The sequence below is a fragment of the Hemiscyllium ocellatum genome, chromosome 42, assembly GCF_020745735.1.
Source record: "Hemiscyllium ocellatum isolate sHemOce1 chromosome 42, sHemOce1.pat.X.cur, whole genome shotgun sequence".
Lineage (NCBI taxonomy): Eukaryota > Metazoa > Chordata > Chondrichthyes > Orectolobiformes > Hemiscylliidae > Hemiscyllium > Hemiscyllium ocellatum.
The window spans coordinates 19,380,716-19,396,939 of record NC_083442.1 but is presented as its reverse complement, the minus strand read 5'-3'; the positions used below and the strand labels follow the sequence as shown (position 1 = coordinate 19,396,939).

General features: G+C 45.4%; 1 protein-coding gene and 1 long non-coding RNA gene across 6 annotated transcripts in view; one reads left to right on the top strand and one right to left on the bottom strand.

Moving 5' to 3' along the window:
- Nucleotides 1–16,224, bottom strand: part of LOC132834837 (talin-2) — a 352,031-nt gene that overhangs the window by 61,497 nt on the left and 274,310 nt on the right. For all 5 annotated transcript variants that reach the window (XM_060853908.1, XM_060853912.1, XM_060853909.1 and 2 more), the window contains 3 exons: nt 12,569–12,754; nt 12,360–12,467; nt 11,012–11,117 (listed from right to left, as the gene is read on the bottom strand). In XM_060853908.1, the coding sequence (XP_060709891.1) occupies nt 11,012–11,117; nt 12,360–12,467; nt 12,569–12,754 (400 nt within the window). The remainder of the gene's footprint in view (nt 1–11,011; nt 11,118–12,359; nt 12,468–12,568; nt 12,755–16,224) is intronic.
- The window catches only part of LOC132834838 (uncharacterized), a 174,200-nt gene that overhangs the window by 111,730 nt on the left and 46,246 nt on the right, over nt 1–16,224 (top strand). The window lies entirely within an intron of this gene.

The window sequence follows — 16,224 nt, the reverse complement described above, 5'->3', positions numbered from 1 at the left end:
AGAGAGGGGTAGGGGCTGGAAAGGGAGTCGGGCAATGGGAAGGGAGGTTATTTGAAACTGGAGAACTCAACGTTGAGTCCTCCAGGCTACAGGCTGCCCAGGCGGAAGATGAGGTGTTGTTTCTCCAATAGGAGCTGTGGTTTGTTTTGGTAATCGAGGAGGCCAAGGATGGTTATGTCGGAAAGGGAGTGGGAAGGGGAATTAAAATAGACGGTGACTGAGGGGTCTGGTCAGACCCTGTGGGCCCAGCTGAGATGCTCAGTGAGCCATTCCCTAAGTTTAGATTTGATCTCCCCGAATGTAGAGAAGACCACATCAGGAGCACCTGATGCAGTAAACTAGGTTGGAGGAGAGGCAGGTGAACCTCTGTCTCACCTGGAAGGACTGTTTGGGGCCCTAGATGGAGGTGAGGGGAGTGGTGTATCAGAGGGTTTTGTACCTTTTCTGGTTGCAAGGGAAGGTACCTGGGGCTTCAGAAGTGTTGGTGGGGAGAGTGGGGCAAATCAAGGACTGTCAAAGGGAACAGGCCTTGCAGAAGGCAGAGAGGGGTATGGAGCGGAAGATGTTCTTGATGGTGGGATCTAGTTGGAGTTGGCAGAAGAGTTTAAGGATGATGCGTTGGATGTGGAGACTGGTGGGGTGGCAGGTGACAACAAGGGGGACTCTGTCTTTATTGTGTTGGGAGGGAGGTGGTTTAGAAAACTGGAATGGGGAATGAAGGTGGTTTGGTGGAGGGCCGTCTGGATGATGGGGGGGTAAAGCATGTTGTTTGAAATAGGTGGACATCTGGGATGTTTGGGAGTGGAATGTACCATCTTCATCTGATGGAGCAATGCCTGTGATTTCAAATAAACTGTTGGACTACAACTTAGGACATGTGACTTCTGACTTGGGCCTTCAATCAGATGCAACTTTCACTGGCATAACATTCATAAAATCCATAAAACGTAACTGTCAGAATTGAATATTTGAGGTAAATCTCCACTTCTGCCAGAATCATTTGGAAACTTACGGTACCTTCCTTTTGCAAATGGCCAGGGACCCTTTGGGAGGGGTGAGGTAATTTTTGGATTTTAAAACAGACCTGATTGCATACAGGAAGTGGATATCTAATTGGAACTATCAGGTTATCAAGGTATTGAAATTCTCAACACTCATTTTTAAAAAGAGAAAAGAACTTGCTACCACTTCTTGATGCTTCCCTGCGGGCTATGATTATAGGATGAGTGCTGTGTAACTCATTTCACAACCTATCATTATCTCAGTGGGGCAGGGGCTGGGAAGCTCATAATTTGATTGATCAACTCCAATGCTGGAGAGAGTCATTGTCCGATACGGTACAAAGATGTGAACAGAGCACCTTTACAAATTAACTGGAGTGTGGAGTTTAAATCTTAGGAGCACTCTTTCAGGGAGGACGAGGGCTCGAGAGTGGTGTTGGAAAAGCACAGCCGGCCAGGTAGTATCCAAGCAGCAAGAGAATCAACATTTCAGGCATAAGCTCTACATCAGGAAACCCTTCTTCTGCTCCTCGGATGCTGCCTGACCTGCTGTGCTTTTCCAGCACCACACTCTCAACTCTGATCTCCAACATCTGCAGTCCTCACTTTCTCCATTCAGAGGGCCTTTAAAAGGGGCAAAGGAGATTTACCAGAACACTGTGCAGAGTAGATTTACTCACTCTCTAACGGTTTAATTAACTTGAAACATTAACCTGATTTCTCTCTGCAGGCACTACGGGACATCCTGAACTTTCTTGCTATTTTCTGTTGATAGATCAGATTTCCAGCATTCTCAGCAATACCTTTTCTTTTCACTAGAATGATGTGAGTGACATGGAGGGATTAGGGAGTCGTGATGATCTGAAAGTTGCTTTGTGAAAGGAAGGTGCTAACTCTTCAAAAAGTAACGAATAAAGCAGAAGTGGAGAAATGTCAGAGCGTGAGGGATTTGCAGAGCTCTGGGTAAAGGGTGGGAGTGTGGGACTACGATAAATCATGGCATACAAGTCGATCTTTGAAATCTTGAAAAATCTTAAAACCACAGAAATGAGAAATAGGGACAGGAGGAGGCCATTTAGCCCCTTGAGCCCCTTGATCACCACTCTGAACTGCGAGATAAAAAGAGCACAGCTCTAGTAAATTTAAATTAAATTAGTATGAAACGTGTTCCTGAATGGATTAATTCTACATGGAGCACATTCAGCCACAATCAAACCGATTTAGAACCATTAAACCCTTTGGCACCCAGAACGTGGAACTCGTTCAGAGTCACTTTGGCATCGGGTCATGGGTCAGATTTGGTGCATCCATTTTCAGTGTTAGCCTTTTGCCATCTTCCTCACCAGTAAATTAGCTCTTCCTTATTCCTGCCGGACCATAGGGCTGCTCTCTCACTAGAGAGAGAGAGATGACTGGTGGTGGTTTAAGTTGAGGGACACTGTGCCTCAGGCGAGGGGATAGGTTGAGAAGGAGAGCCCTTCATGGTAACCTCAGCTATCACTCTTTATTGCAAACCATCTGTCTAGGCCGAGGGGAGTGAATCTGTGAAATTCTTTATCGTTGAGGGCTGTCAAAGCTGCGTTGTTAAATATATTCAGAGCTATTAAAAATTTTTAGTCAGTAAGGAAATCCAGGGTTATGGGGAAAGAGGCAAGAGAGGAATTGAGAATCATCAGATCAGCCATGAATTACAAGGCAGACTTGATGGGCTGAATGGCCCACTTCTGGTCCCATGTTTTAATCTCTTTCGTAGCACAGAGCGTTAGCACATGGGAAACTTGGAAGGCAAAAGAAATGTTGTCCTTTATTGTAAGGAAGGTGAAATATAAAAGTAGGCAAGTTTTGCTACAACTGTACAGGTATTGGTGGGACCTGTGCACTATGGACAGTTTTGATTTCCTTACTTAAAGAGGGATTAAGGAGATCAAAAAAGGTTGATGCAGTCAATTCCTGGACTGAGGGATTATTTGATGAGGATAGGTTGTGGAGTTTAGATCTACATTCATTGGAGTTTCGAAGCATGAGAGGTTACCTTACTGAAACATAAAGGTAGATGCTGAGAGAGCCTTTCTGCATCTTTGGGGGATGGGATCTAGAACAAGGGGGCAAAATGAGGGGTCTCCCTTTTAAAATGGAAATGAGGAAGGGTTTCTCCTGTGGTTGGAGAGGGAGAGCTGGGAGGGTTTGAAATCTCTTCCCCAGCAAGATTGGAGGAAGGCTCACTGAAATAATTCAAGTCTGAGTTTTGACTCATGAGGAACTCAAAGATTATGGGGACGTGCAGACAGTAGTAAGGTCATGATTAGATTGGCAATGAGATTACTGGATCAAGGGGCTTTTACAGTCAGTAGGAGTTATTTGGTACCGAGGGTCTTTAGATTCTGTTACAATCTACAATCTTTGTCAAGGTTGGAGAGTTAGCTGAAGGGTGTGGACGGGGTGGTCATAAAGGAATAAAGGGGGTAGACAGCAGATGGGATTGGGACTAATGTATGGAGGATAAACAGCAGCAGAGGCCGGTTAGAGTTTGCGATAATCGCTATGGTTCAAGATTTTCAAAAGAATAGATGAAACATTGCAAATCAGAATATTCACAAGGGTTTTGCAAACCAGTCATAGATCCATACATCCAATAGACCCTCCAAGTACAACTAGTCCACGCCCACCATGGCCCCAAACTCAACCAGTCCCACCTACCTACGCTTGGCCCCATATCCCCTCAGACATTTCCTACTCATGTACTTATCCAAATTTCTTTTAAACATTGTAACTGTACCCATAACCATCACTTTTTCTGCCAATTAATTCCACACACGAACCACTCTCTGTGTAAAAATGTCGCCTCTTGTGTCCTTTTTAAATCTATCTCCTCTCGCCTTAAAAATAGGCCCCCTAGTTTAGAACTCCCCCACCCTAGGGAAAAGCCACCCGCCATTCACCTTATCTATACCCCTCATGATTTTATAAACCTCTATAATGTCAACCTCAACCTCCTACACTCCACTGAGAAAAGTCCCAGCCTTTCCTGTCAATTTTTACATCTCAAACTCTCCATTCTGAGCAACATCCTGGTAACTGAACTCTCTCCAATTTAGCAATGTCCTTAAATTGAATGAATACGAATGCTTTTCTCTGGAATTATCCAGCAAGTACAGCACAAAGATAGGCCATTCGGCCCAACTGCTCCATGCCTGAGTTTAATGTTCTACACACAGCCTCTTCATTTCACCCGGTCTATACAAACCTCTGTTCCTCTCTCCCTCATCTATCAAGATTCTCCTTCAATGCAGCTCACATCAAACATTCTGTGTGGTCGCAGGCTCTGTATTTCAGAAAGGGATTCTCACATCATAGCAATGAACAATGTTACACAGGGACCTTCAGTAAAGTGTGGTGGATCAAAGGAGCTGACCCCAAACTAACTCCAGGTTTATGGAGTTGATAAAAAAAATCAGGTCCAGATCCTGCAATTAACTTAAAGCCAGCCTCTGTTGCATTGTGTGTGTGGTGGGACCCTACACTAACGTGGATTGCAGGGGAAATGAAAGAAACAGCCACAAGATTACTGACAGAGAGTTTGTTTTGAACAAGAATGTTCAACCCCAGCCAACTATTCAGATTTGGAAACAGCAGCGTGACCTTTCTGTATGTGGAATGTTGCAATGTGAGGACTCTGAGATGGTTGGGAAACTGGAATAGCAACTTTTTAAGTGGACAAGGCATTGGTTTGATTCAGTGATCCCACTCTCCCCTTTCAGTTCAGGTTCTGCGTCACAGACCACAGCCCCCAATCCAGGCCGATATGTGGGAGTGACACAGGGCTTGACTGCTGGAGGGATAGAGGTGAAACAAGGAAGGTCCCACAACGACCTTGCAGGTAGATGAGAGAGAGCCCATGGCACCACTTCACTGAGAGTGTGGGGGCTCTCCCCACATTTATCCTTTAATCAGCATCACAAAACCAGCTTCCCCAGTCCTTTAGACTGGAACATCTGAGAGCAGACTCACAGACTCTGTGGAAGACTCCCTGGACAAATAAACATCTGACAAACAACTTCCCTGTTGTGCTGAATCTCCTGCAAAAATCCCCATGTCCAGGTCATTCAGTAACCTTGGACAGCTTTGATGTAATAGACTAAATAATCACTTAGAGAATGTTGATGGATAGTCGCTGGGTAAATATACAATGAACACCCGGACTAAACCAGATAATAAACGACTCCCAACCCCCCCATTCCCCAAACCCTACCATGGCTGATCTTCCTTCAACTTTCTCAAAACCCAACACCTCTGACTTACCCCACCCATTCTACACCATCACCCCTGTACCGCACCCATTCTACACCCTCACCCCACACCCCACCCATTCTACACCCTCACCCCTGTACCGCACCCATTCTACACCCTCACCCCTGTACCCCACCCATTCTACACCCTCACCCCTGTACCGCACCCATTCTACACCCTCACCCCACACCCCACCCATTCTACACCCTCACCCCGCACCCCACCCATTCTACACCCTCACCCCTGTACTCCACCCATTCTACACCCTCACCCCTGTACTCCACCCATTCTACATCCTCACCCCAGTACCTCACCCATTCTACACTCCCACCCTGCACCCCACCCATTCTACACCCTCAACCCAGTACCTCACCCATTCTGCACCCTCACCCCTGCACCCCACCCATTCTACACCCTCACCCCTGTACCCCACCCATTCTACACCCTCACCCCTGTACCTCTCCCATTCTACACCCTCGCCCCTGTACCCCACCCATTCCACACCCCCACCCCTGTACCTGGTAAAGTGTCCATTCAGCCACAGGATGAAAAGTTTCAGGGCATGTATGCAGCTCTTCACCGTGTCAGTGATTTTGTGGGCATGTGAGGAGTGTGGGTGGTAACAGGTGAGTGGGTAAACTAAGGAGGTGGGCTGGATAAGGTGAGGGAGTTCAAGGTGTGAAGTGGGCAAAGTGTAGGGCTAAGGGTGTGGGGGGGGGTAAGGGTGTATTTTGGGTGAGATATGGGAGAAAGGGTGTAGAGTGGGTGAGTTAAGGGGGTAATGATACAGAGTGGGTGAGATACGGGGTTAAGGGTTTAGAGAGGGTGAGGTACAGGGGTGAGGGTGTAGAATGGGTAGGGTATGGGGTGAAGGTTTAGAATGGGTGGGGTACAGGGGTAGGGCTGTGGAATGGGTGGGGTACAGGGGTGATGGTGTAGATTGGGTGGGGTACAGGGGGGAGGGTGTAGAATGGATGGGGTACAGGGATGAGGTTGTGAAATGGGTGGGGTACAGGGGTGAGGGTTTAGAATGGGTAGGGTACAGGGGTGATGGTGTAGATTGGGTGGGGTACGGGGGGAGGGTGTAGAATGGATGGGGTACAGGGGTGAGGGTTTAGAATGGGTGAGGTACAGGGGTGAGGGTGTAGAATGGGTGGGGTACAGGGGTGTTAAAAGTTTGTGTGTCTGTGAGTGTCTGTTTATTGTGAGTGCCTGTGTGCTTGCGCACGTGTGTGCTGGTGCATGTGTGTGTTGTGTGTGTGTCTGTGTATGCACCTGTGTGTATTTGTGTGTGTCTGCGTGTCTGTGCATGTTCATGTGTGTCTGTGAGTGTCTGTGTGTTATGAGTGCTTGTGTGCTTGCGTATGTGTGTGCAGGTGCATGTGTGCATGCACATGCGTGCCTGTGTATATGCCAGTGTGTGTGTATTTGTGTATATTCGTGTGTGATGCGTGTCTGTGAGTGTGTGTGCGTGCATGTGTTTCTGTGTGTGTGTCTGTGTGTGTGCATGCATGTGTGTGTGGAGTGAGTTTCTCTTGGCCCAATAACCCAGCCCTATGAGGGAATCAGGTATCCTCTGCATTCCAGTTCAGTCTGGGATCAGAAATCCCAGCCCGATGTGTGGAGCTCAAAAAACATTTAGAGCATAGCGACAATCACCTTCGGATTGTCTCTTTCCAGATGCATCAAACTAATGTGTATTGGATGCGACCACCTACAGGGTGCAGTCTCCAGGGGTGATCGATGAGATTATGAGATATATTCTTCCCAAAACATGTGATGTCAATACAGGAGCGGGCAGTATTTTGTTGGGTTAATTGAATTCTGGATAATTGAATGCCGGATAACATAGTTTAGCCAAGCATCGGGATCTTGCCAGATAATCCAATATTCGGATAATTGAATGCTGGATAATCGAGGTTACTCTGTGTACTGTAGTGAACCTGGACTCAGTGAGGGTACAGCAGTGACACCACTGGTCGGAGGGTGTAACTGCAGGCTGATAATGGCAAAATCTCCATTATAATTACGGGCACAGAAATTCCTGCTGAAGACATAATTTATGGACTCTAACAGATGAAAGACTTAACAGACAATCAATTTTTCAATGTATAATTTCAGTTACATCATACTGTGAATTTTTGCTACAAATTCTGTGGGTTAGGATTGAGCCCTCCACTACCACCTGATGAAGGAGCGACGCTCCGAAAGCTAGCATGCTGTCCGAAACCTGTTGGACTATAAGCTGGTGTTGTGTGATTTTTAATTTAAGGACAACAGGTTAGATGGAAACTAAACTATAACAAGCATAGAGGATGCAGGAAAAACTCAGCAGGTCTGTGGAGAGGTAGAGACAGTTAACATTTTGAGTCTGGTGAGACTTGTAATGATGTAATCACTTTAAGAGGTTATTTTGTCTTAGTTTTTTTTCAAAGAGAGGTCATAAGACAGAGATATTGAGCTGGTGAGTTAGGACCACTTGAGTGAACAGCTTGGGAGCACTTGGGTTTTTTTTTTAAAAAGCAACCAAAATGGAGGTGGCCAGTTCTGACAGATCTGAAAATCTGGGTTTTGGTTTCTCAGTAACATCAGAAGCTGTTGGCGTTTCAACAGAGTTGGAAGCTTCAATGAATGTCTTCTGGCTGCTACCTTCACTGAATTTTCTCTTGATGTGTTTTTCCTCCTGGATTGGAGAACTGCGTGTGAGAATCTGTGTCTGAATTTGTCTCTTCTGTCAAGGGGTGTGTTTATGGGATGTTACTACAATGGAACAATTAGTTACTGTATCTATTATTCGATTAATTTTCCAACAGAGTTAAGTTATTCTAATTTCCTCTTTTTTTGGTTGTACCTTTAACTACAGTGTTTAAATAAATTGTGTTCTGCTTAACGTATTTTGACCAATTGCATCACATCTGGAACAGACTCTTAACATTTATCTTTAAAATAAGAAAAAGTTGGAGTCAAGGCTACTTTCTGAAAATATTTTGCGGGGAGTCTGGTCTAGTCCATAACAAACTCTTCAGAAACTAAACTATATCTGCCAACCCTGGCTCATTCCACCCTCTAAACTCACTTCACCTGATGACAATATTTGACTCGTGAGAGCTACACAATGCCATTATTTCCTTTTGAGGATTAGGTAATCTGTGAAAACAACATGCAGGATCCTATAGGTTTAGGTAGGTTCAATGAGGTAGTGCCCTGATGAAGGGCTCTGGCCCGAAATGTTGATTCTCCTGCTGCCTGACCTACTGTGCTTTTCCAGCACCACATTCTCAACTCTGATCTCCAGTATCTGCAGACCTCACTGTCTCCCTGGTGCCCATAATAAATCTATACAAATCATGGTAAGGCTTCAGATAAAATATTTGGATCCAGTTTTTGGGCATCCCAATTTAGGAAGGATGAGGGAGAATCCCACTGATGTGGGAGGCTTTAGACAGAGATTAGAAATTTTGGAAATTCCAGGTATTTTCATTGTGTTGTGAAACTTGAAATGGTTCTGAAAATATTTATGAGCATGTTGCCAGGATTGGAGGGTTTGAGCTACAGGGAGAGGCTGAACAGGCTGGGGCTGTTTTCCCTGGAGCATCAGAGAATGAGGGGTGACCTTATAGAGATTTATAAAATCATGAGTGGCATAGATAGGGTAAACAGACAAGGTCTTTTCGCTGGGGTGGGGGAGTCCAGAACGAAAGGGCATAGGTTTAAGGTGAGAGGGGTAAGATTTAAAAGGGACCTAAGGGGCAACTTTTTCACAGAGGGTGGTACATGTATGGAACGAGATGCCAGAGGAAGTGGTGGAGGGTGGTACAATTACAACATTTAAAAGGCATCTGGATGGGTGTAGAAGGGAAGGGTTTAGAGGGGTATGGGCCAACTGCTGGAAAACAGGACAAGATTAATTTGGGATATCTGGTCAGCATGGATAAGTTGGACCATAGGGTCTGTTTCCGTGCCTGTACATCTCCATAACTCCAAAGGAGGTGTATTTCAACATGAGAGGTTCAACATTGTCAAAAACAGATAGGCAGCACTTTCCAAACCCACAAACATCAGCAGCTAAAAGGTCAGGGGTCAAAATCCTGGATTTCTCTCCCTAAGGGCATTGTGGGTCTATCTACAGCGCATGGACTGCAGTAGTTCAAGAAGATAGCTCACCCCCACCTTCTCAAGGACAGTGACGCACGGGCAATAAATGCTGGGCTCAGCCAGTGACGCCCATGTTTCATGAGCAACTCAAACAAATCACAACACGGGGGGTTTTGATGAGGTAAATCAGGAATAATTATTCCCGTAGGCTGGTGAGTCAGAAACAAGAGGTCAATCAATTTATATTCATCAGCAAAGAATGAACATGCAAAATTGGGATGATTAAGCCACTCGGTCTCTCAGACCTGCTCCCCATGTCTGACCTGATTATACCACATTCCCATCTATCCCCGATAACTTTTCAACTCTTTGCTTATCAAGTATCTATTTAACTCGGCCTTAAAAAAAGATTCAAAGACATTCCTTCCACCATCTTTGGAGGCAGGAAGTGGCAAATAATTCATGACTGTCTCTGAGAAAAGGATTCTCCTCATCTCAGTCTTATTCTAGACTCTCTGACAAGTGGAGGCATCCTTTCCATTTCGGGGTTACCCACTTCTGAGATCTCTGTCATGCACATTCTCTGCAGAGGGCAGTTTTTCCACAAGTATTTCAATGGGAATTTGGGAGCATGCGGTTATCCTGGAACAAATTCCCATTAAATTGTGAAACTGTGGAACTTACGCCCCCAGTGGATGCTGGGACATTGAGTAAATTTAAGGAGGAGGGAGGTGAATTTTTAACGAGTAATGGGTTGAAGAATTATGGTGAGCAGGCAGGAGTGTGCAGTGGAGGCAGAGATGAGATCAGCCATGATGGTATTAAATACAAGTGAAGGCTCGAGGGGCTGAATGGCCTACTCCTGCTCCTGGTTCTTATGTTTGCTCCCTTGAGGTGACAATTGGATATTGTCATAGAATCGAATCCCTACAACGTGGAAGAAGGTCATTTGGCCCATCCAGTCCACACCGACTCTCCAAACAGCATCCCACCCCGACCCGTCTCATCCCTGCAACCCTGCATTTCCCATGGCTAATCCACCTAATCTGCATATCGCTGGATACTATTGGCAATTTAGCATGGCCAATCCATGCTAACCTGCACATCTTCGGACTGTGGGAGAAAACCAGAGGAAACCCACGCAGCCACAGGGAGAAAGTGCAAGTTCCACACAGACAGTTGCCTGAGGCTGGAGTCGAACCTTGGTTCCTGGTGCTGTGAGGCAGCAGTGCAAAGTACTGAGCCACCGCATGGTAATGTCACTGGGCTAGTGAAAAAAGGAGTAATTCAGAGCTTCAGGCTAATGGCTTGGGGACATGAGTTCAAATCCCATCATGGCAGATAGTGGAATTTAAAGTCAATAATAAATCTGGGATTGTTAATTGGTCTCAAACATAATGAGCATGACAGCTAACATCAACAAGATGGTAAGACCCATCTGGTTCACTCGTGTGTTTCAGAGAAGAAAATCTGCCGTCCTTACCCAATGTGGTTGATTTTTAATTACGCCTCAAACAGCCTGGCGAGACACTCTTCCTCAAGGGTCACTGGGCATGGGCAAACAATGCTGGCCTTTCCGGTGAGGCTCACATCCCGCAAAAAGAATAGAGGTTAAAAGAAATGCCAACCTTTCATGGCTTCCGCTGACTGGATCAGTTCGGTAACGGCTGCCGCTACCCGCTTGGAATATCCGGAGAGCTGCTGCTTCTGCTCTGCCGTGGGCTTCTGAACAATCTGTTCCAAAACAAAAGCAGGGCAATCCAAAGTTTTACAACAGGGGGGAAAAAAAAACGAACATGAATTCTGAAGCAACCAAGAGCAGGAAAAGCTAGTCATTCTTCATGTTTCATCAAAACCTCCCCAAAACTGGAAAACGGTGGGGAACTCCCAACCAGACTGGCCTAGCAGGCTTAAAGGGCTGTGACCTACTTCCAAGGCCATAAGACACAGCAGTGGAAGTAAGGCCATTCGGCCCATCCACTCCACCATTTAATTATGGCTGATGGGCATTTCAACGCTACTTATCCACACTCTCCCTGTATCCCTTAATTCCTTGCGGATTGTTCCTTGTTCATATAAGATCACCGTGGGTTAGAATGATTGTTGATTCCCTAAAATCTCAAATGTTCTGGATGTAATGGGACGAATTTAGGAGTCAGAGTTGTACAGAATGGAAACAGACCCTTCTGTTCAACTCGGACATGCTGACCAAACATCCCAATCTGACTTATTCCCATGTGCCAGCGTTTTACCCCTGTAAACTCTTCATATTCATGTACCCATCCAGATGCCTTTTAAATGTTGTAACTGCACCAGCCTCTATCACTTCCTCTGGCAGCTCATTTCATACACCCTGTGTGAAACGGTTGACCTTAGGTCCCTTTTAAATTTTCCCTCTGCCTTTGCCCTCTAGTTTTGAACTCTCCTACCTTGCGGAAGACCATCTTTTCTACGACTCCAGGGAAAAGACCTTGTCTATTTAACCTATCCATGCCCTTTATAATTTTATAAACCTCTATAAGGTCACCCCTCAGCCTCTGAAACTCCAGGGAAAACAGCCCCAGCCGTATTCAGCCTCTCCCTATAGCTCAAAACCTTCAACCCTGACAACACTCTTGTCAATATGTTCAGCATCCCTTCACATTTAACAACATCTTCCCTCCGTCTTAATATTTTCGAAAGCGTTCCAGTTTACCTGTAATCCTCATGTGGGTTCTTTTTTCTTAAAAGATCCCAACCTTATTGATGAGATCGACAGGCAGTTTTTCTTTATGCAGAGAGTTTGTGGACTTGCTCAGTCCGAGAGCTTTCATACGAGAACCCCGGTGTCCCAGCTATCTTTTATTTATATTTTGTCAAAGACAATGAATACCCACCTCACATTTCTCTGAACCTCACCAATGTCGATACAAACTGTTGCAACGTAATTGCTGAGTTGGACACAGTTCTGTGATGTGAAGCTGAGAATGTACTCACCACAAGGACGTGCTCCAGTAACTCCATGTAGCCGACAGTGCATTCAGTAGCAAAGTGTAAGGCTCGGCTTCGGACATCTTCCCCCACTTCGGCGTGGTATGCTGCTTGCTGTCCAGACAAACACATTCACATTTCAGCACTGTTACACCCGTCAGGCAGGACGCCAACTGCAACTGGGCGACCACAGAGAGAGAAAGATGCCCGCTTACCTTGCAGGCAGTCAGCATGTCGATGATGGCCTTGCGGCTGAGATTGGCTGTTGCAATCACATCGTCCTGGCGACAGGAGTTACCCGCTGCCACCGCCTTGGCAGTCGCTGTTGTGATGCCCTTTGTCATGCGGATAAATTCTTCCGGGGTGTAGGTCTTTGCTGGTACCTCCTTCGACTGGAAAACCTATCGTTGGTGTGAGGGACACAGACCATTAAAAAGGCACAATGGAGCAGTGAATCAGGGAATATCTGTAACGCACTGGGCCCATCTAGCATGTGTCAGCTCTTTGCAAAAGCTATTTAGTTAGACCCAGTCCCCTGCCATTTCTATATAGCTCTGAACATTTTCTGTCTCATTAAATTGGTTCTTATTCAACTGCCTTTTGATATCTATAGCTGAATCTACCTCCATTACACATTCTGGCCATATATTCCAGACCTTAACCACTCACAGCCTAATGCTTTTTCTCATGTCATCTTTGGTTCTTTCATCAATCATCTTAAATCTATGTCATCTTGGCTCTTGACTTTCACCTGATAAGGGACTGTTTCTTTCTTGTGATTTGGATTATCTCTATTAATTAACCCATTTAACTCTAAAGGTGAACAAGTTTAGCTTCTCCAATCTAACGTTGTGACTGAGGTCTCACTCTTCCCTGGAAAGATTAGCAGTTATAAGACTCCATGTATATCAATAGGGCAGTTGATTATGTTACTGAAAAAAACAGTAGCAATATGCAGATAATCTCTTGGTACTCCACAATTTGGGCACTGCCGAAAAATATTCTGTTGCATTGAAGCTTTCTATCTTACACACATCAGGAAAATTCACAAGAATACTAAAGGGAAAACAATGCTTACACCAGATAAGAAGATAATGTTGATTCGTTAGCAAGTGGATTCTGATTGGTAGAGGCGTTGTTATGGAAAATGCATCAGCTAATGATGACTGACAGTTAACTGTGAAGATTTGTGTAAATTCTAAACTAGGCAGGTTTCCTCTGATTAGTCAAGTTATTGACCTGAGAAATGAACCAGTGAGTGTCTCTCATCAATTTTGTTGAGTTGAAACAGGCACAGTGTGTGTACCTGCCCTTTCTGTTTGCAATGAACATGGCCCTGGGTAATTATGTATAGAACTTCTGCTACATATAAGTCCACCGCACTGACAATCGCAAATGAGTTTGAGTCAAAATGCGTGGCGCTGGAAAAGCATAGCCAGTCAGGCGGCATTTGAGAAGCAGGAGAGTCAATGTTCTGGGCATAAAATCTTCATCAGGAATGTGGGGAGGGGGGAGCAAGGGGGCTGAGAGATAAATGGGAGGGGGGTGAGTGGGTTGGGGGGAAGGTACCTGGGAATGTGATAGGCAGGTGCAGTTGGGGGCTGATGGTGATAGGTTGGAGGTGGGGGATGGAGTGGATAGGTGGGAAGGAAGATGGACAGGTAGGACAGTTCAGGAAAGCAGTGCTGAGTTTGAAAATTGGATCTGGGCTGAGGTGGGTGGTGGGGAGGTGAGGAAACTGGTGAAATCGACATTGATTCCGTGTGGTTGGAGGGTCCCAAGGCAGAAGATGAGCTGCCTCGCGTAATTCTTCAATTTGTTGTGCACTCGGGATTACTTAGCAAATGTCTAACATCGGAGATTGTGGGAGGGCTGGATGGGTATGTGCAAGACCCTGCTTGTTCTGAGCAGCAGTAAGAACATGCTGTTTTCTCAGGTCTGCCAGTCTGTTGGCCATACACTGGCACTGAAATTCATATAACACGTTACTTACACATGTGAGTGACAGAATGTATTTTGGCAGCATGCTGTTAGTAGTGAACAGCGCTCACATACTGTAGCAGCAGGAAACAACTGGCTTCATCTATTGCTCAAAGCTTTTTGTTTTCTTATCCATGTATTCGAATGATGGCCTTAGACCTGTTCATGAGTTTGCCTGATACAGAATGAAGAAATGATCTAATCAGGAAGAATTATCTAATCAGGGACGGCATGGTGGCTCAGTGGTTAGCACTGCTACCTCACAGCACTGGGGAACCAGGCTCAATTCCAGCCTCAGGCGACTGTCTGTGTGGACTTCCTCTGGCTGCTCTGGTTTCCTCCCACATTCCAAAGATGTGCAAGTTAGGGTGAATTGGCCATGCTAAATTGCCCATAGTGTTAGGTGCATTAGTCAGGGCTAAACGTAGAGTTATAGGGGAGGGGAATGGGTCTGGGTGGGCTACTCTTCGGAGGGTCAGTGTGAACTTGTTTCCACACTGTAGGGATTCTATGAGGATAGCTGTTATTCTGCACACTGGTTTGGTTGCACCTTCCTTCAACGTCAAGTTTTCACCCTGCACAAATCACTTGGGTCTTCAGTTACAAGGTTATCAATAAAGGATAGTCATAGACAGGAAACCGAAGACACACACAAGCAAAGACGATCATAGATGATCGGAATCTACATTTAGACTGGACAAGCCACCTTAGTTGTGGTGGAAGAACCCTGGAGTGTGCACAAGATGGGTTTTTTAGACCAGCATATTGGGGAACCTACTCACGAGGATGGGGGGGTAAGTTCGTAGAACTGGTGTCCACAGCCCTACGAGTCTGAAAACACCTGATCTCAGAAGCTAAGCAGACTCAAGACAGGTTCGCATTTGGACAGGAGGTCGCCTGGGAATACAAAGTGCAGTAAGCTTGCCCTCTTGTGGCGGTTAAGTCTCCTTACCTCGGGACTGGGAGACCCTTGTTCAAGTCCCACCTGCTCCAGAGGTGTGTAATAACATCTCTGAACAAGTGGATGTGAAAAACAGGCTAAACGAAAAGAAAATCCTTGAATTGGTTTTGTGCAATGGGAAAGGATTAATTAATAATCTTGGTTGTGAGAAGTCCTTTAGGAAAGAGTCACCATAATATGTTAGAATTCTTTAATGGGATAGAAGGTGGTGTGGGTCAATCCAAAGCTAAGGTCTAAATTGCGAAGGTATGAGGGATGTGGTGGCTGCGATAGACTGGGGAACCTCATTAAAAGACTAGAACGTTGATAAAAATGGTTAAAATTTAAAGAGTGAAGACATGCATTGCAGCAGTTATACATTCTGATCAGCTGAAAGAACCATTACCTGTCAATGCTCTGGTCTTTTAATGAAGTTACCCAGTCTATCGCAGCCACCACATCCCTCCTATCTTCACAATTTCCTTTCTGATTTAGACCTTAGCTTTGGATTGACCCACGTTCTCTTCCATTGAAAAATTCTAACGTGTTATGGTCACTTTTTCCTAAAGCCCATGCACCCTTTACAAAATAAATTAAGGACAGCATTCGGTCCAAAGTGGAATTATATAAAGCTGCCAGAAAAGTAACAGCCTGACGACTATGGGCAGTTTTGACTTGAGCAAAGAAGGGCCAAATCTAAGAGGGGAAAACAAAATAGGCCATGAGTGTGAATTTTCAAAGTAACATAAAAGTAGACTGTAAGAGTTTTGGTAGCATGTACAAAGGCAAGGATCAGTGAACACAAATTCAGGACCCTTACAATCTGAAACAGGAGAATGGGTAATGCAGAACAAGGAACTGGCAGAGCCAATTAAATGTTCTTTGCTCTGCTTTCACAGCTAGAGCAACACATTTCCCTCTGAGCACCACACGATAGGAAGGATGTGAATA